This window comes from Chiloscyllium plagiosum, unplaced genomic scaffold (genome assembly GCF_037043375.1).
Source record: "Chiloscyllium plagiosum isolate Xiang-an unplaced genomic scaffold, Cpla_swu_hap1 HiC_scaffold_8, whole genome shotgun sequence".
NCBI lineage: Eukaryota > Metazoa > Chordata > Chondrichthyes > Orectolobiformes > Hemiscylliidae > Chiloscyllium > Chiloscyllium plagiosum.
In genome coordinates, this window is record NW_028270146.1 from 88,360,747 (window position 1) to 88,382,405 (window position 21,659).

Below are 21,659 nucleotides of genomic sequence, written 5' to 3' on the forward strand. Positions count from 1 at the left end.
CTGTAATTTGTTTCTCCCTAATCTTTCCATTTGCCAAACTTTTTTTTTGCTAACTATACTTTAAGTTTTATTTTAGTTATCTTAAATTATTAACACCTTATTGTCATTACCCCTTGCTTCGCTATTAACTGCACTTGGCTAAAGCAGAATACCATTTCTTCTTTTCTGCAAGTAGTCCTGCTTTATAAAATCTTTAAATCTGTATTTACAAATTTCTCTCTCAGTCTCTAAGTAGTTACTATTTTGTTTTTATTTCAATTTCCTATTTTTCAACTCAGAATACATCTCTTCACATTTACTGGAAAGTGAACATGTATCTCAATTCCTCAAACCTATCCGTGCCCTCTGCTTTGTAATCAATTCTTCGTGGTAGTTTGTTGGATCTTCAATTTGGATCAACTGCAAATTTTGAAATTCCCTCTCAGCTTATGTCTAATTCATTTATGTATTTAGAACGAACAGACCCTAGTGCGCCAGTGACATCTCACAAATCGAAGAAATAGCAACTTAATCTTGCTCAGTGCTATCAATATTTAGGTCAGCTTTCTCTTGACAGAGACTCTTTAAGACCAGTGGTTCTGGGTCATTAGGAAATTCTTTATTGCAAACCTTGTGTTTGACATTTTATGACCTTTTAAGGTCCAAGTATAACTGACTTACTTTATTCCCATTGTTTATCCACTTCCAAATTTACTTAAATTTGGTTAAATTACTCATGCCTCCATGATTCCTGCTGGTTGTCTAGCATTTGATTAATAATTGATCAGCATTAATCCAGATTTTATAGGGCAGCAGGTCGCCAGGGACCTGGGTTTCATTCCAGCTTTAGTCTGTGTCGAGGTTGCACGTTCTCCCCGTGTGTGTGCACTGGGTTGTTACAGGTGTGTAAGTGAGATGAATTGGCTATGCTAAATTGCTCACACTGTCCAGGATTAGACATAGTAAATGTGTGGCCATGGGGAGGGGGTGAGTCTGGATAGGATGTTCATTAGAAAGTTGGTGCGGGCCTGATAGGCTGAATGGCCTCTTTCTGCAATGTAGTGTTTCTTTGATTTTGCTGTCACCAGCAGAGCAAAGTGAAATAAGGATTTGAACATGTACTTGGGTGAAGGTAGAAACTGAGATATCAGAAAAAATAAACTAATAATTATTTATAATGGAGACATTTAACATCAATCCACAAATCATTATAATTTCAGGGCCAGGGTTGTTGCTCAATTGTAGTTACTCGTCAGATACAATTAAAAACCCAGTTAACTTGATCACTTTGAGCGCAAAGGGCAAGTTCTTACCAAATCAATCTATTTTGCTGGAGTTGGATGGGGAGGGTGGGCTGTGCAGTTTGATATGACTAGGCTGGTCTGTTCCAAGTGTAGCATATGGCAGAGGAGTGAATGACTGGTTTCAGATTTAAGATGTTTGTGATTATCAATTCTTATGCTCAATACTTAGGTTGAGGTCAGGTTCAGAGCAGTAATGACAGTGAAGACTGACAGTTTTCATCAAAAATCCCTATGAATTCTAGGCCATTGTGCATGAGGGATATGGTTGACTGAAATGTATCAGCAAATTTCCATCCCAAAGGTTTGAACGGTCTGGATGCAAGTTTGCTCACTGAGCTGGAAGGTTTGTTTACAGATGTTTCGTCACCATACTAGGTAACATCGTCATTGGCGCTCCGGTGAAATGCTGGTGGTCTGTCCCATTTTCTATTTGTGTGTTTAGGTTTCTTTGGGTGAGTGATGCCACTTCTGTTTCTTTTTCTCAGAGAATGGTAGATGGGGTCCATATTGATGTGTTAGTTGGAGTTCCAGTTGGAATGCCATGCTTCAAGGAATTTTCATGCATGTCTCTGTTTGGCTTGTCCTAGGATGGATGTGTTGTCCCAGACATAATGATGCCCTTCTTCGTCTGTATGTAAGGATATTAGTGGTATTGGATTATGTCTTTTTGTGGTTAGTTCATGTTCATGTACCCTAGTGACTAGTTTTCTGCATGCTTGTCCAAAGTAATGTTTGTTACAGTCCTTGCACGGTATTTCAAAATGGCATTCAATTTGCTTGTTGTTTGTATAGTCACTTTTAAGTTCATTAGCCACAGTTTTAGTGTGTTGGTAAGTTTGTTGGCTATCATGATGCTAAGAGGTCTGAGTAGTCTGGAAGTCATTTCAGAGATGTCTTTGATATAGGGTAAAGTGGCTCGGATTTCTGGGTGCATTGTGTCTGCTTGTTTGGGTTTGTTGTTGAGAAATTGGCAGACTGTATTTACTGGGTACCTATTCTTCTTGAATATGCTGTACAAGTAGTTCTCTTTTGCTCTGCGTAGTTCCTTGGTGCTGCAGTGTCTGGTGGCTCGTTGAAATAATGTCTTAATGCAGCTCCGTGTGTATGTGTTGGGATGATTGCTTCTATAGTTAAGTGTTTGGTCCATGTGTGTTGTTTTCCTGTAGACAGGTTTGAAGTTCCCCATTGAGTGTTCACTGTACTGTGACATCTAGAAATGGCAGTTTGTTGTTGTTCTCCTTCTCTTTTGTGCATTTTATGTCCGTGAGGATATTATTGATGGTGTTGTAGGTTTCCTCTAATTTCTTTTGTTTGGTGATGACAAAGGTCTCATCCATGTAGCAGACCCAAAGTTTGGGTTGGATGGTTGGGAGAGCTGTTTTTTCGAGTCTTTGCATTACTACTTCCACTAAGAACCCGTATATCGGTGATCCCATGGGTGTTCTGTTGATATGTTTGTAAGTCTTGTTATTAAGTGTGAAGTGTCAGGCATAGGTCCACTAGCTTGATGATATTTTTGCTGATGAAGTTGGCGCTGCCTGGTGTTTGTGTCTTTGGTCCTCCTAATAATATAGTCAGTGTTTCTTTGGCCAGGTTGATTTAATTGATGTGAACAGGGCTGTTTTGTCAAAGAAGACCATTATTTCATCCTCTTCTATCTTGGTGTCTTTGTTTAGGAATTCTTGGGTGAAGTGAATGGAGTGGCGTGAGTCTTCTACTAAGTATTTTAGTCTTCCTTGGCTAGTCTGTCCATTGGTGCTCCAGATAATGAGACTATGGGTCTGAGGGGGGTTCCTGGTTTGAATGGTGTAAGATTCCAAAGATACAAGGAAGTGGCCAAAGATGCAGCAGTGAAAAGGTATTAGTTGCAGATAATAAATTTGTAAGGAATGTGAAAGAACTATGTCTTTGCAAAAATAGAATACATATAATTTTCATTGACCTTTCAAAGTGTATAAAGTAGGTCAAACTACAATGATTCAGATTTCATACAGGTAGAAGATCCTTTATCCGAACATCCCAAAACTGAAAAGCTCCAAAATCAGTTTTTTTTTCTGAGAAGTTTTTTTCTCATTAACAAGGTTGATTGATGAGCAAACAGTTAACCCAAGTTGAATCCCATTCGATGCATGTCAGTCAGATGCGACGTGGCGTGGCCAAGCACGTTCTTTGTTAGAAGTCTGCTTCTTTGGTAAGATTTTTAAAAACTTTCACCATTAAACTGTCACATTCTGAAAAGCGAAAAATTCCAATTTCCACAAAACAGCTGGTCCCAAGCATTTTGGATAAAAGATCTTCTACCTGTACCAAGAACTGTGGATGAATGGAAAAACAAAGTAGCAAACCAAGTATAGAGAGAATTGTGTCCTTATATGATAACTAGGGGAAGTAACTACATTGGGGAAGGAATTGAATAGGAAGGACAGAACACCGATGAACCATTTGAGTTGATGGAGAAAGTCAGACTGTGATTCAACTATAACTTCTTGTATACTTAACATAACATATCCCAAAGCAACTCAAAATAATCTGAGAGGGAAGCAGATATCCTTGGACATCACTTTGGTGATGGATTGTGAGAGGGTAACTTGTTCAGATGTGCACAGAAGTTTTGGAACAATCCAAAAGTGGCATGTAGTTGACAAAAGTATTAAAGAGCAATATTTCACTGATAAATAATTATTTGTTGGTGTAGAACTTGAGAGTTGCTGAAAAGCAAAAGCTTTATTAAAGCTTTTCATTTGACTAATGATGAAACAGAGTTAACCTGCTTGGCTTAAAATTTAACCAAAACATGGCAGTTAACTGGCAATCGTCATTAAATGCTGCATATGCCTCTACCCATTGGAGTCTGCTTGCCGACCACTCAACACTGTTCTCTCAAAAGTATTGATATAATTTTGATTGACGTTGGTATTCCTGCAAATTTACCTGATGAATCTAAGATGAAAATCTTTGATAACATTTCTTTTTTCCAAACAATTCTTGACTATCATAGATATGTGTGAGGCAAATAATTGAAGAATTGACCATGTTACTAACATATAATTGAGTAATAAAGTAAGTTGTAGCTGGTTTGGTTCTGGATTTGGGAACCTCCAACAAATTGCAACTTGGATTTTCTGATTAAATCCTTACTTTCTTACTCAGCTTGTCCTTTTTCAAGCTTGAAAGGAAAAGAACAGTAATTCATTACCACATAGGAAAATAGTGGCCAAGGGAAATAGGAATGGACTGTTTCTACTAAAAGAAAGATGAGGTGGGATTCAATAAGCAAGACTGACTAAATATATTATACATGTTTGTATTCCTCGTTTCTTTTTAACCTAACCTCAAAGCAGTGTTTTTGTACAAAATAATAGTTGGAATATCTTGCATCATGCTAAGGGATTAGAATTTGTAGTTGACAGTCTCTGCCTGCATAAAAGTCACAAAGAAGGAAAAATATTGATTTTGGAAACACTGAACCATCTAATTACTGTACAATGATTTTGCAAAGTGTCTCCCTTTATCAACTAAATATGCTGTTAATTTTAGTAAGTCTCACTGTGTACACAGAATCATAGAATCCCTATGGTGTAGAAGCAAGCCATTCGCCCCATCCAGTCCACCCCGACCCTCCAAAGAGCATCCCACCCAGACCTGAGAATTGAAACCAGGTCCCTGGTGCTGAGAGGCACCAGTGCTAACCACTGAGCCACCGTGCCATCCCAATTACTTCAGTTTAATGCAACTAAGGATAAGAGCATTAATTCCTAGTTTTCCAGGGAGTAGTATATGTATTTTGGAAATATTTAAATTGAACAGTAATTTATTGTGGAGAGTCAACCAACTAATAGCTACTTTTCACAAAGGAAGTATGCAAATGTATTATAAACGCAACCTGCTGGTGTCCATTGCAGTTGGATGGTCTTTTTGGGAACAGGGATGGTGAGGAGGGAAGGGAAGGGAATTGTTGGGAGTGGGTAGAATTAATGTGAAACTTTGCTTAGGAATTTAGATTGGTTATAAACTTCTGTGGAATGAATGGGCTGGTTTGGCCAGAGTTGCTTTTTATTTTAAAAGTGATCTGACTTCTTTTTGACAAAAGCTCACACCTGATTCAAGAACTTGAAACATTATCTTTCTATGAAAAAGATGGAACAATCTATTTATAAATGATGGTGGTCAGTTTGTTACTGTTTAGCTTTGTGGGCTGCTGCTTAAGTTGCTCCTGTGAATGTTGCCTCGTGGAGTAGGTGGTTGTTTTGTGGGTTATATTATCCATGCAGGTCGTAACTATATCACAGATTGGAGGTTGGATCTGGAATGTTTTGAAGTAGTTTATTTTTCTGCTCTTCATTTGTGAACCAATCTGTGCTCATCACAAGTATTCAAATGACATTTTTAAAGAAATATTTTAAAAGATTTTATCTCCAGATATGTTTTGTTTTCATCATGTCTTTTTATTTCAGGCAAATTATATGAAACAGGGGGCTGTGACATGTCACTTGTGAACTTTGAAACTGCTGCAAGAAGGACATCAAACAATATTTGGTAAGTAACTAGGCTGAGAAAGAGAAGTAATTATCCTAATTGGAAAACCACTGTGATGTTTCAAATTATCAAAAAAAAGCATCGTTGTTGCCTACTTCAGATAGGAGGTCTGAGAAACCCTTGGTAACATCTGTGGAGGTTCACTTTGATGCTTTCTATCCTGTGAATCTCTCAATTAAGTTAATTCCATATAACATATGCATGTTGTGGTATTCTGTTTTATGCACATCATTGCTTGGTAAGCATTGTAATTTTGTCGTGGAAATCATTGCTTTCTGATTTGACAGAATTGCTGACAAGAGGTAGGCAACTATAAAGCAAGTCGAGAGTGTAGTGCTGGAAAAGCACAGCCAGTCAGGCAGCATCCGAGGAGCAGGAGAATCGATGTTTCAGTCATAAGCCCTTCATCATGCCCTGACCAGCTGTGCTTTTCTAGCACCACACTCTCTCAACTCTGATCTCCAGCATCTGCAGTCCTCACTTTCAACTACAAAACAAGTTACTGATATTAGGTTTGTATTTATTTGTGCAGTGAGATTATCTGGATTGTATTCCATCACGAGATTTGAAACTTGGCCTTGGTTATTTTGTGAAATTGCTGTATTATTGCTTTATCTTTTATCAGGTTTACATTCTTCTTAAACTGCAGTCATTTTCAAGCTGATCTGTTTCTATTGTTAGCTCTCTCATTGATTGTTATCTATACCCCTTAACTAAATTAATGCTTTGTGATTTTGGCTAGGTTCTTGGTATCAAAACTTCTTCTGATCGAGAGTATATAACTCTTAAATATGGTATAGAATTCCTACAGTGTGGAAGCAGGCCATTTGGCCCATCAAGTCTACACTGGCTCTTCTAAGAGCATCCCACCCAGACCCACCTCACTGCCCTATTTCTGAAACCCTATATCTTCCATTGGCTAACGTACCTAGCCTGCACATCCCTGGACACTATGGGCAATCTAACAGGGCCAGTCCACCTAATCCCGCATCTTTGGATCATGGAAGGAAACCCACGTAGACACTGGGAGAATGTGCAAACTCCACACAGGCAGTCGCCTGAGGGTGGAATCAAACCTGGGTTCCTGGCACTGTGAGGCAGTGGTGCTAACCACCGAGTCACCGTGCCACCCCTTACAAAGTGTGCGAGCCGGAAGATGTGTGGGTCGAGGAGACCCAGTCAGCGAATTGCAAGAAATCAATGATACTTAGCACGTTTACATGCTTGTAATTTGTTTACTGTATGATTTTGGCATTCATTTAAATCAGTGAAACATCTTCATCAACTACAATGAGTAGATCGGATCTTTCAAACTCCATGTTTACTAATCCTGATTAGTTTCAAGACTCATTCCAAGTGTAAACATATTTTCACAAGTTTTGAAAATTTTAAGTTTGTTATAACAAGTACAAAATGATGCTTTAAAAATAAATGGTCGTACATATGAAATGAGGTGAACTGCAGAGAGTTGCATGAGATAACTCACAGAGAAACCTCTGTGAAACTCCCTGAAATTGATACTTAGAGATTTTTGGTCAAATTCGATTCTCTGCCTGACCCAACAAAATAAAGCATGCCCAGTGCTGCTTTAAGCAGTGGCTTAGCACTTAATCTACTTTGGGAAGCTAGTTTGTGACATTGCTTGACTGTACACAGGTCTCTTGTTCAGTTCTGTTCTACCAAAGAGAATTGGACAGGGTTTAGTGTTTCCTTTGTCGTAGCCATTTTCCATTGTCAGTATGTACTTATGATTCCCATGAGTAAGGAAGATATTTCAAGTTGCGCTTGGCAGACTCAGTCATGTTCTCAGTGATGATCGAGGAGTTTCTCCTCCCCACCCAATCTCTATGTTCTGTACTTCCCTGCACTCCCTGTTGAGTTCATCAGTACTGAACTTCCATATGTTCACACCCCTGGACATACTGTTGTCTCCCAGCCCTATATATTAAATTGCCAACTTGTCAATTATTGACCCCTCAGCAACCCAACGTGCTGCCAATCCCCAGAATGGGCTTGTCCAGCTTTTCCACCACAGCAGTGAATAATGATAACTCCTCTTGAATTTGATTGAGCTCTCCCCAGGACTGACCCTGGTCCATCCATTACTGACTTGGACAGTCAGCCTCAAGTGAAGAGTGATCAGATCCTCACTGATCTCTGAAGTTCCCTGAATGATTGACTGTGAATCTCAAAACTGGTTGCACTAGACCTGCAGGACTGACCATGGCCATTCTCCAGCTTGCAGTGATACCCAACCCCCAACCCTGGCCTCCCCAAATGGTTGACATACCGTATCCAAGTGTGTGGACTAAGATTGGGCACTGCCTTTGACTGAAGGCTGTCTCCCCTGACTTGGTTGAGGACTACTCCCTTCAAAATTTGAGAAATGGCCATTCGGCTGAATATCATGCAATGTGTTTACTCATGAGCTGTTGGAGGTATGACCTGATGTAGTACAGTGCCATACTGCGACATATTCACCCCCTTGTCTGATCACTGCTGACAGCCACAAAAAGTTGCCTGGCTTATGTCTACGCTAAACAACAAAACAAAATAGATGTACTGTGAGCCTTTAAGTTCTGAATGAGGTGACAATGTGTAAAAAAAAGGACAAGGGAAGAGATGCTGTAAACATTCAAGTAGGTGCAAACTGAGTTAAGAGAGCAAGCAAGGAGGCCTGAGATGTACCCTGATGCACTCATTGAGGTGAGTGCTTGTTGCTGTGTGCAAACTCTTTTGGCCGCAACGTTACGTGAAAGGCAACAATGTGTTTCCAAGTGCAGCACAGAAGTGGCAAGTTGTATTCTGGCTGGGTCAGAGATGTTCCATGAGGGTTTAGCACATGTGGTTGCTGTTCATGGAGCGTAAACTGAGATGTTGGGGACTGCTGTCCAAGGTACAGGTATGGAGGAGCAAGATGTGAGCTGGCATAACCAGGTACCTACTCTGACTCTCATATAGAGAATTATCATCAGTTTCTAATAGGTTTTTCAGACTGGAGGCCTGTGACCAGTAGAGTGCCATAAGGATCGGTGCTGGGTCCTCTACTTTTTGTCATTTACATAAATGATTTGGATGCGAGCATAAGAGGTACAGTTAGTAAGTTTGCAGATGACACCAAAATTGAAGGTGTAGTGGATAGCGAAGAGGGTTATCTCGGGTTACAACAGGATGCTGACCAGATGGGCCAATGGGCTGAGAAGTGGCACATGGCGTTTAATTCAGATAAATGCGAAGTGCTGCATTTTGGGAAAGCAAATCTTAACAGGACTTATACACTTAATGGTAAGGTCGTTGGGAGTGTAGCTGAACAAAGAGACCTTGGAGTGCGGGTTCATAGCTCCTTGAAAGTGGAGTCGCAGGTAGATAGGATAGTGAAGAAGGCAGTTTGGTATGCTTTCCTTTATTGGTCAGAGTGTTGAGTACAGGAGTTGGGAGGTCATGTTGTATAGGACATTGGTTAGGCCACTGTTGGAATATTGCGTGCAATTCTGGTCTCCTTCCTATTGGAAAGATGTTGTGAAACTTGAAAGGGTTCAGAAAAGATTTACAAGGATGTTGCGAGGATTGGAGGATTTGAGCAATAGGGAGAGGCTGAACAGGCTGAGGCGGAGGGGTGACCTTATAGAGGTTTACAAAATTATGAGGGGCATGGATAGGGTAAAGAGGAAAAGTCTTTTCCCTGGGGTTGGGGAGTCCAGAACTAGAGGGCATAGTTTTAGGGTGAGAGGGGAAAGATATAAAAGAGACCTAAGGGGCAATGTTTTTATGCAGAGGGTGGTGCGTGTATGGAATGAGCTGCTAGAGGAAGTGGTGGAGGCTGGTACAATTGCAACATTTAAGAGGCATTTGGATAGGAAGGATTTGGAGGGATATGGGCCCGGGTGCTGGCAGGTGGGACTAGATTAGGTTGGGATATCTGGTCGGCATGGACGGGTTGGATCAAAGGGTCTGTTTCCATGCTGTACATCTGACTCTGAGGTGCATGGGAGAAAGGAAACTATCGTAGTAATGAAATGGTAGATTAGATACTAAACATAAAGTTGTCATAGTCTTATCAGATCATCAAGATGGTCTCTCATTAGAGAGAGATGACTGGTGTGTTTTATCCTCAGGGCCACTTCGCTTCGGGCAAGGAGAGAGGTTGAGAAGGAAAGTCCTTCAAAGTAACCTAAGCCAGTGCAGAGATTGAACCGATGTTGTTGGCATCTCAATGTGTTGCAAATTAGCCATCTAGTCAACTAAGTTTAACCACCACCCTGTTCCAAATTAGATACTAATGAGATGCAAAGAAGTGTTTTGCTGCTTGCTAGCAAGGTTTTCTTCTCTGTTCAAAATGTGGTTGCAGATGTTAGTGCCATGAATCTTATTTTTATGATCTTGCCATCTTTTCCCAAATGACTTGCAATTTCCCACTTGAAAATTCTGCCCAATGAGTATAAGAATAAAGTTATTATGTTAGAACTGTATCAAACATTAGTCAGGCTTCAGCTGAAGTACTGCGTACAGTTCTTGTCACCATAACATGAAAAATGTGGTGGCGCGAGAGAGACAGCAGAGGAGTTTTTGACAACATTGTAGTTTTGGAAAATTTTAACTATAAAGTCAGATAAGATAGATTGGCTTTGTTTTCTATGAAACAGAGTAAGTTGATGGAAAATTTAATTGGATATAATTGGTATAAAGTTATGAAAAGGTTAGAAGTATTTCCCTGAGAGAATTCTATTACCAGGAAATCTAGACTTAAATTCTCCTGAGCCTTCTAGCAGTAATGTTTTCTTTATACTCCAGGGTTTTAGAATGTACAAGAGTTGTAAAAGCAGAAACCTGTTATATATTTAAACATTTGGATATGCATTTGCAGTCCTATAGTTTACAGTACTGCAAACTAAGAGTTAAAAAATGGGATTAAGCTAGATAACACTTTTTTTATGGCTGACATAGCCACAATATGTATAACAACTTAGTTTCAAAATCTGTGCATAGACGTTTAGTGACAGTAAACCATTGACGTCTTCAATCGTTGTATTAAATTATGGCTGATTTGTGACTTAACTGTATGATCCTGCCTTTTTGGATATCCCGTTATTACATCTTAGCAAACAAAAATTCATCAGTTAGGAGAAAGTGAGGCCTGTAGATGCTGGAGAAGTCAGAGTTGAAAAGCGTGGCATTGGAAAAGCACAACATGTCAGGCAGCATCCGAGGAGCAAGAGAGACAATGTTTCGGGCGTAAGCTCTTCATTTATGCCTGATGAAGGGCTTATGCCTAAAACATCGACTCTCCTGTTCTCGGATGCTGCCTGACCTGCTGTACTTTTCCAGTGACACCCTTTTCAACTCAAAAGTCCATCAGTCTCAGTCTTGAAAATTTTAGTCATAGAGAAACCAATTGACCAATAAGGCCCTCAAGCTTGATCTCATTTGATTTCATTTGTGACTGATCTGTACCTCTGAGTTCTTTTTATGCTCCTTCTTCCCATTTAATATTTTTGTAATTTATTCTCTTGTTAGTATAGTCTATTTTGCTTGCGAATACAGTTCGTGCTTGTCTGTGTGTCATGCTTACTACATTGCACAGGCGGCCTTTCTTCAAAAGAGAGGGAGTAAGCAATTGCAGGTTTTTCATTTGTATGCAATGCATGGAATCACAGCTTTTAAGTTCAGTACTTCCCTTTATCCAACATCACTTATGTGTTTGGAAAAGACTAATTAGATACTGTTCAAGACCGGAAACTCCAGTCAGTTTCTTTTCGCTCCCTGTTCCAGGAAGATTCAAGGCATTGTAGTGCATGCTGGTTAAGAACACTAGCTCAGCACAGAATTTGGAAATTTTCCCATCGTTTTTAAATCATTTGATACTGTTTTGATAATTTACTCCTAATTTAGAGGTGATGTTTGCAGTATTGGTATACTTGGGAAAATAAGCTAGTCAGCAGAACAGAGAGATTGCTAATGTTTCCTTTAAGGTGAGATCTAACAGAAAGATGGCAGTCATCATCACATCAGGTTGTCACAATTGAAGAGTTATCTGCATGGCCAACCACAGTTGAGATGGGAAGCAATTCTAAACCACTTCCTCACTTGCATTTGGTTGTATTTTTCAACCCACATAGAATATAGATAAAAATCATGACTGACCATATTTGTCAGAAAGAGAATATAGGACAGAGCACTAGCAATGTTTTTAATAGTCCCTCAGCTCAAGGTTAGCCTACTATTTGCATCTTGCAGGCTATTTAGCATTTCAACTGTAAAATGTCAACATTTTATGAAGATTAAAATCTTTCTCTTATACTCTCTTGAGACATTTAAGCTATCTATTGTATTACCTAAGATTAAAACAAAGTAAAAATTGAAAATCAACTAGATTGCTGACTTATGATACAGCTTCATGCATTTGCAAAACAAATAAGATTTATCCTTCTTAAAAATGATTGCAGTTTTACTACTTTTCTTTACAGGGACACAGATTCCCATCTTTCAAGTTCTACCTCAGTTAGATTTTATCCACATGATCTAGTAAGTATTTGGTATAATGCTATTTCTGCTGTAAAGAATACTTGGCAATTTTCAACAGTCATGGAAATGTGTCATTAGAGATTTACTACAAGAGCAGGAAATGTTTTGATCTATTCAGTGTGTGGGTGGGAATACATTCTAAAGGTTTTTAGTTTTAAAGTATAGTTTTAGATTTTGTGGCTTTTCTAATTAACTAATCAAGAGATGCATTTTTAACTGAATTGCAGGATGAGAGTATTTTATGATACTGAGTAATCTTTGATCATCCAGGTAGGATTTTATCAGTGAAATAACAAAGGCTTGTCTAAGAGATCTCAAATCTATATTGCATTCTGATTCTCTATTATCATCTGCTATAATGGCATAGAAATTATAGGGAGATAATAAATGCCTCTGGAACATAAAACTGTTAAAGCAAATGTCTTTTGCTCTGGGCCTAATTAAAGTCTCTGACTATTGTAGACAAACAACTAATGCATCCTAGTTACGTTATTCCACTCACTGGAACTAATATAATTTTACATTATGTTACTAAATAGTCTTACAGGACAGCTGAAAAACCGCATACTGTAGGCTAATAGGCAAAAAAACACTGAAGAAAAACAGAAATTACTGGAAAAGCTCAGCAGGTCTGGCAGCATCTGTGGAGAGAAATTAGAGTTAACGTTTTGGGTCCAGTGAACCTTCCTCAGAGTTTTCTAAGGAAGGGTCACTGGATTCAAACGTTCACACTGATTTCTCTCCACAGATGCTGGTAGGCCTGCTGAGTTTTTCCAGTAATTTCTGTTTTTGTTTCTGATTTACAGCATCGACAGTTCTTTCATTTCTTTTAAGACAAAGAAACTCCTCCTATTTTCAAGGAAATAAAAATGCAAAGAATAATGTTGGAAAATATTCAAATTTCAGTTTTCAATTAAATTCTGTTCTTTTAAATCTTCCTGCTGATGGGCACCCAGTTTGTTTTGGAAAGATGCTCATTTGTTTTAAACTTATAAATTTACATGCTGGATTGTGCCAACTTGTTTGACTCAAAAGAATAATGCTAACAATTAAATCAGTCCATAGATTTTGTTCAAAACCAGGACCTAATGCAATTTTGTGTGCACACATTTTAAGCGCAGCTTTGACCTAACCCAGTTACAGTTGTCTCTTCCACAGATTCGACTGAACAGGTTGTTGACAATTGATCCTGATCTCCTGGAACAACAGGACACTGATCTCAGCCCAGATCTACAAGATCACATCCAGACACAAGAGGAGGCCCAGAAAATCAAACATTACTACAGGTTCTGGATCCTTCCCAAAATATGGATTGGAGTGAACTTTGACCGCCTAACGCTATTAGCATTGTTTGATAGGTAAGAGCTGAGAACTGTTTGAGCTGACTGAGACATGGATTCACATGGTGCTTCACGTATTATGGTAGCTAAGTTTAAAAAATTTTGATTTGAAGTAAAGTCTTGACTCTTTTATTCTCTCTGTTCCACTTTTCTGAATTTACGTTCTCTTCCTTGGTGTTCAGTTCTGTGGTTGCAGCAAACCTCTAGTTGCCAGTGTCTCAATTGACTATTCTTTATTTGCAAACTTAGGATGACAGCATTAATTCATTTATTCAATCATGGAAAGCATCATAATTCTCAAATATTGTTCTCATCCTGTATCTGCACATATGGGTGCGTGGTTTTTATCATGTGCGATTACGGAGTGATGAAGAATGGGGGCTCTCAATAATTTTTTAGTGTCCTGAGACCAGCATCATTAAGATCAAAGGGAGGTGATGGCCTAGTGGTATCATTGCTAGACTGCTAATCCAGAGATCAGGTAATGTTCTGGAAACCTGGGTTCAAATTCTGCCATTGCAGTTGGTAGAATTTGAATTCAATAGAAATCTGGAATTAAGAGTCTAATGATGACCATGAATCCATTGTCAACTGTAAGGAAAAACCCATCTGCTCCACTAAATGTCCTTTAGGAAAGGAAAGTGTAATCCTTACGTGGTCTGGCCTATATGTGACTGCAGACTCGCAACGCTGTCGTTGACACTTCACTCCCCTCTGGGATGGACAAATAAATGCACATCTCGCCAGCAATCGTGTGAATGAATTTTTTAAAAAATTGTGCATTCCACCTCATATTAGCAAACACTTCAAAAAGTGGTAGAACTGTCTGGTGTGCATAGCACCTAATTACTTCATCTCCTATTCCAAAATGCAATCTGTAGGTTCAAACCAAGATTTTGTTGAGCCCTCATGAATTCTAAAATGAGAGAACCAAAGACGCCAGGACATTATGGAAAATGCATATTCAGTGAAATCTGGTTGTTATGTTCATAAATTTTCTCATGGTAGACTGTTGGTCTCAAAAGATTTGGCCTTAATCCTACTTAAAATATGTGGTAGATGGAGGAATTTCAAACTAATAAATTAAACATTATTGCTATAAAATGTCAGGTTTGTGATGGAATGGAATTAAACTCAAACTGCTTTGAGCCTCATGTTCTGATGTGAGTTAAAACTTTGTTTCTCTTTGCAATATCTGTTTACTGTATAAAGGCAACATCATAAAACTGGACCCATTTTAAAGGGCACACTGCCATACACTATTTGAACTGCTGGTTGTAGCCTTGATGATTAATGCATAACGTTTGATGAGACAGTATGCTCACTGTTTGCAATGGCAAGGATTAGTATCTGTCCATTAATTAGTTGATTCTGATAATCATGATTTTGTTTTTTTTTAACATGCTTTAATCGAACAGCAGAATTTGTTGTGCAAACAGTCAGAATGATTGAATCTGCAAAATTGTATGAATAATGTAAGGTAGTTTATTGCATCACAAACTGGAACTGTTTCATGCTTGACATTTAGGCTTTCTATATGTTGGGCAAAGCCTCAAGGAAATGTAGAAAATAATCCCTTTGGCTAATATTGCTGTGATAAAAATATGCAATGATTTATCACTGTCATTATAATTACATTTTATGTAAATTGAGCTAAATAATTTTGTACATTTTATACTTAATACATGCATAGTTTGTGCACTTAGTGGAATGTATTTTGCAATATATTTGTAAAGCTTGAACTGAAATCTGAATTATAAAGTAAGTTGTCATAGAGCCGTTTTTAAAGTAATTCTTTAGTTCTTGAGCATTTTATGATGGAATGGATATAAAGTGACGTTCTTATGGAATTTGATGAAGATGTCAGTCATGGTCATGAATGGCAGAGCAGGCTCAAAGGGCCAAATGGCCTGCTTATGCTCTTGTTTTCTATGTTTCTATTCACAAATGTGAAACACAGTTCGATTTGGAAAGGCAAGTATTGGTGAAGGATTAGTCAGCATGGTTTTGTGTGAAGGAATTGAATTGATGTCTCATGAACTTGATTGAGTTTTTAAATGAAGTAATGAAAACATTTGAGTGCAGACTGGTAGATGTTGTTTACTTGGAGTTTAGTAGAGCCTTTGACAAGGTTTTGCATGGTAGATTAATTAGAAAAGTTAGATCATATGGGATTCAGTGTGAGTTTGCCAATTGGCTTTATGTTAGGAGACAGAGGGTGGTGGTGGATGGTTGTTTTTTAAGTGGAGGCCAGTAGCTAGCAGTGTCCGCAGACATCGTTACTGGATCCACTTTTGTTGGTCATTTTATATAAATGATTGGATAAGAATATAGGAGGCATGGTCAGTATGTTTGCAGATGCCACCAAAATTAGTGGTATAATGGATAGTGAAGAAGATAATCTAAGATTGCAAAGAGATTTTGATCAATTGGGTTAATGGTCTGAGATGTGGCAGATGGAGTTTAAATTGGATAAATATGAAGAATTGCATTTTGATAATACAAACAAGGCAACACCTAACGGTAGGGCCCCGATTAGTGTTGTGGAATAGAGACATTTAGGGGTTCAGGTACAGAACTTTTTGAAATTTGCATCAAAGGTTGACAGGGTGGTTAAAAAGGTGTTTAGCACGCTTGCCTTCATTGCTCTGAACTTTGAATATAGGAGTTGGGATGTCACATTGATATTGTGTAGGACATTGGTGAGGCCTCTTCTGGAGTACTGTGTGCAGTTCTGGTTGCCCTGTTATGGGAAGGATATTATTAAACTGGAGAGGCTTCAGCAAAGGTTTACCAGGATTTTATGGGAATGGAAGTTTTGAGATCTAAAAACAGACAAGAAAGGCTAGGACTTTTTCACTAGAGCATAGGAGGTTGAGGGGTGACCTTACTGAGGTTTGTAAAATCATGAAGGGCATAAATAAGGTGAATGACAGGGGTCTTTCCCTAGGTTGGGTGAGTTTAAAACTAGAGGGTATATTTTTAAGGTGAGAGTGGAAATATTTAAAAAGGATGTGAGGGGCCCCTTTTCAGTGGTGGATGCAGGTGCAGTTATGTTTATAAGACATTTGGATAAATACATGAATTGGAAAGGTTTGGAGGGATATGGGCCAAGTGCAGGTAAGTGGGGCTAGTTTAGTTTGAGAACATGGTTGGTGTGGACTGTTGGGCTGAAGGGTTTGTTTCCATGTTATATGACCTCCAAAGTTTTTGCTGCTGATGAGGGTGGAAAAAAATGTCTGCTTTGCTCTTGACCTGCTACATCCCTAATGTCAGACTTGACCTCTAACACCTGTGTCTTCCAGGTGAATTGATTCTGCAGAGGAGTGGTTCCAAAAACCGATCCAGATAGACTTTTTTTTTAAAATGTGATATTGAAATGGTTTCGATTAGACAATTAATACTGTGTACTATTGACTGAGATTCACATTCCATGAGTTGATGCCACCAAAGAGATAGCAAAGTAATTTTTTTTAAGTGAATTCCTCTTGTTCAGTTTGAAACTGTTTGTGTCACTCCTCTTAGAGATGCCCAGTTGTGTCTCAGCTGCAAGTATGAGCTGGTCTATTCTTCAGAGGTTTTGACAATGTTACTTGAGGGGAAAATACTTGCTTTCCTCCAAACGCACATTTAGAAAGATGATATTGGATAGCTATCATTAATATTCCAGAATATTTTATATAAATCACATTCACATGTTATTGAAACCTGTCACTGTGTCAAAACAGTTGTACCTGGCTACACATTGAGTTCAGTGAATTTTGCTCAGATTTTGCATCAAAACAGCAGGATCAATAAACATTTACACCTGAGATCATCTTTTTAATATGGCAATAAGGTTCATAATACTCATTGCAAACTTATGCTTGGAATTGGTTTGAAATCTGGAGCAGGTCCTGATCCAAAGGTAAAAATGGCAGAATGAAGATTGTACTTAGCAAATTCAAATGCCTGTAAACCAGGAGAACAAAAATAAATCTTAAGGTGAAATGGCACTTGGTTGAGTATTGTCCCTTTCTGCTAAAGTTACAAACAGGTTTGTGCAAAATTGAGAAATTAAGTGAATTCATTATATTTTGTGTGCCTAATTTTGAATTGCCTATTCTCTTATACTGGAACTATATTGTATTTTTGATTTACTCCTAGGAATCGAGAAATTATGGAGAATGTTTTGGCCATTGTTTTGGCAATTCTTGTTGCCTTCCTTGGATCTGTTTTGTTGATAGATGGGTTCTTTAAAGACATTTGGGTCTTTCAGTTTTGTCTTGTTATTGCCAGCTGCCAGTATTCTCTTCTGAAGGTATGGGCTTTTTGTTGTCAATATTATTACACATTATATGACAAAATATTAATCAATTAATGAATGAATTACAATTGCTACATCTTATTTTAATAGAGTGTGCAGCCTGATTCCTCCTCTCCAAGACACGTAAGTTCCAACTATTTTTTGTTTGAAAAACCATATATTTTATTGCACTTAAACAATTAGCAAGAAAAAAGCTTTTCATTTCACTAACCATCGTTTAGTGGGAAAGTGTCATGATAGGTATCTTTGTAATATATTGACCTGGATTTTTGCGGTCATAGCAATGGCGAAACATTCAGTGTTTGCTGCCATTACTTCCCTGAACTGACAGCATGATTCAGCTTTTGAAGCCTACAATCTGCAATTAAACATGGAACCAGAAGCTGCTGACAGTTATTATTGTCATACCTTACAAGACGTACAGGTGAAGTCCACTCGGAACACAGTCAAGTTGAAATCAGTACCCTAACAAACATGCCCCTTTTATACTGTTCGTTCCAATGCAAAGTTCTTGTTAATATTGCACCTTGTTGAATTAATTGGGTTTTTAACAATATACTAGTTTCATAATTACTGCTGAAGAATCTCATTTTAAATCATGGTGTGCGAAATTTCTCCATCAGGATGAAGTCACATTTATATATAAATGTTGGGAGAAATGGTTTGAAATACTTTAGTTTCTACCCCAATCTCATGTATATTTCCCAACCATTTGTTTTGTCCCTCCAAAATGTTCATTAAAACAGGTGTATTTAACTGTCTGGATTGCTGTATGTAAAAATACGTGATTGGATGCTTATCCTGTATGACATCAAGGTCATTATATGCTTGGAGATCCTCTTAATTTGGTGCAGTGTTCATACTCTCGCTCGGAAAGGGGGTATCCACGCAACAACGATGTTCATTAAATGGCAATTGATAGCTTATAATAACACTTAGCTTATTGATATAGTTAAATTTCAAGCTTGTTTTAAATTTATGAACCCAGAATAAGGCATGTGACATCCTATTTGCCAGTCCCTTTAGTAACGTAGTAACATTTGCTTGGTCATGTAATTTAATTTCCATGAGATTATTTTTGTGCACTGAGATCAGTTTAGATTAGATTAGATTACTTAGTGTGGGAACAGGCCCTTCGGCCCAACAAGTCCACACCGACCTGCCGAAGCGCAACCCACCCAGACCCATTCCCCTACGTTTACCCCTTCGCCTAACACTACGGGCAATTTAGCACGGCCAATTCACCTAATCTGCACATTTTTGTACTATGGGAGGAAACCGGAGCACCCGGAGGAAACCCACGCAGACACTGGGAGAATGTGCAAACTCCACACAGTCAGTCACCTGAGGTGGGAATTGAACCCAGGTCTCTGACGTGCCAATGTCATTTAATTAACTCTCTGTCTGCTTCCTCAAATACTTTATGTTCCTCTCACCAAAATGCAGAATTTCTCATAATTGTTGGAGGTTTATGTTTGGGTTAACTACAGTTTCAGACAGTCTTAGGATGAAGTCATGTTGTCACTTTGATGTCAAGGTGTCACATTTCTTGCTGCATATGAACATAAAAGTTGCAATTTAGCTCAGAAGTCAGCTCCCAATCTGACCTTGAAAAGTGGCATTCAGAAACCATTCTCATATTGTTTAGTTTGGCACTGTATAGAGCTATGCCTTAGTAATTGCATTGCTTCATACTTGGGTGACCCATACATTCGTAAGATTAAATACTTTGTGGCTGGAGTTGGGCTTCTACTTGTACAGTGTAAACATTCAAGCAATCTAGAGTTTGACAATATAATTCAGCTAGGTACTAATGCAAGGACCTTATTGATTTTGATTTTTGCAGCTGGAGATCAGTCTCCAATCTGTATTGTGGTTTTGTGTGTGCATGAAGTGAAATTATATTTTGAATTTTTATTTTCCCTAGGGGCATAATCGCATTATAGCCTACAGTAGGCCGGTCTATTTCTGCGTGTGCTGTAGCCTGATCTGGCTGTTGAATTACGGGAGTAAACATACATCAACAGCAAGATTTAAGATGTACGGAGTGGCTTTTACTAGCCCTTCACTTTTGACTTCTGCCAGAGATCTTGTCATGGGTAAGGAACATTGGATCAAAAGATTATTTGAATTGAAAATTAAAAATAACTGAACCATTCTTCAGAGGTATTTTAAAAGGTTTATAAAATCAAGGCAAACCAGCTAAGACTCAGTTAAAGGGTCACCTGAATGTGCTTTCCAACTGGGGAAACATTGAGGTGGAGTTTGCTAATACTTTTCAAAGTAGTCTGATTGCCATGTTGCTCACCAGCCTTCAATATGGTGATTTAGTATAAGCACACCTCTTTTACAAAATTTCCTCTCTGACACGTAATACATGTTCTATCGCCTTCTTGCGATGAGGAAATTCACGTGAAGAGCTTTCAACGTTAAAACCAAAGAGACCATTTTAAGCAGAAATAGTTAACTTGGAATATTAAGGTAATATGTTTGCTCTCTTAATTGGTGTGTTTTGAGTACTTCACATGACTATGTAGGCCTTTATTACTTTTTGCTGGAAAAGAATATAATAATGTTTAGTGTGCAACATTCTGGCTGTATGGCAAATTTTGAACCGACTGTTGTTTTGCGATGGGTGTACAATAAGTTACGTCATTGCTAGCTGGACAGTAAAAGTTGCATTTTTAATTACCATAGCCCTGACTTTGAAGGACAGCTTTTGTTCAAATGTAAAAGTGGAACGGTTTTGTTTATTTTAGAGTTTTTATTTACACAGTGCATTGTATTAGACAATATGTGACAACCTTATGGGAAACCTTGGACAAAATCATTTTCATTTGATGAATTAATCTTTGCTTTTTTTTCATTCTGCTCACTAAACAAACTCAAATGAGTGACACCAAGCCCAAATAAGCCTCTTTGTCATCACTTGATTTGCCAGGTGTGTATGTATTAGCGAAGGGAAGATAATTCGAAAAATTAAGTTCCTCTCTGCCAGCTACAATTGGACACTATTAAATAAGCATGTTCAAAACGGCCACAATCATTATCTCATTAAAATGGTGCCATTGTTGTGTTGTCAGGTAAAGGTTGCTGATTTCAGTAAAGTAAATATAGACATTAATTCTCACATTTACACCCAAATGTAGCCCGTATTCTGTTTGCTTTCTCTTAACAAGTACACTGCCCCCACACCAAGTGTTCAAAGCAGTGTGATATTGGCAGAATGATAGCATATATAGTTAAGCAAGTAAAGTTTGTAGTATTGTTTAAGTGCAAACTAAGCATTTATTAATTAGGTAGGCAGATCTATAGCAATGTAATGGATTAGTTCCAGACTTTCTCTGTAATTGTAGAAACTGATCTGAATTACCAACCTGGTTATATTAATTTCTTTGACTTTTCTACCAGTATAGAACTCATCAGTTACTAGATGTTATTCTTGAAAAGGATCATTTACTCAGATACAGATTAATTCCCCGTATATTCTAATGAGAAAACTGCTGGTTTACAGGAACAATGTAGACTGAGGTTGCTGCTTTGTAGCTGCGATTCTTAGGCACCATTGCAAGAATAGCAGATGTAAGTACTTTAAACAAAAGCAGTAGTGAGTAAATCCGGTGTTATAACATTTTTTTGATGGAGATTGTTCAGGATTTACGTATGTGTATA

The 21,659-nt window shown here is 38.3% G+C and overlaps 1 protein-coding gene across 4 annotated transcripts in view; it reads left to right on the forward strand.

Moving 5' to 3' along the window:
• pcnx1 (pecanex 1) overlaps positions 1 to 21,659 on the forward strand; it is a 281,427-nt gene that overhangs the window by 155,424 nt on the left and 104,344 nt on the right. For 3 of the 4 annotated variants that reach the window (XM_043698139.2, XM_043698143.2, XM_087990083.1), the window contains 6 exons: positions 5,738 to 5,819; positions 12,284 to 12,341; positions 13,485 to 13,699; positions 17,828 to 17,981; positions 18,078 to 18,110; positions 19,915 to 20,086. In XM_043698139.2, coding sequence (XP_043554074.2) covers positions 5,738 to 5,819; positions 12,284 to 12,341; positions 13,485 to 13,699; positions 17,828 to 17,981; positions 18,078 to 18,110; positions 19,915 to 20,086 — 714 coding nt within the window. The remainder of the gene's footprint in view (positions 1 to 5,737; positions 5,820 to 12,283; positions 12,342 to 13,484; positions 13,700 to 17,827; positions 17,982 to 18,077; positions 18,111 to 19,914; positions 20,087 to 21,659) is intronic. The other variant, XM_043698140.2, reaches the window with a different exon arrangement.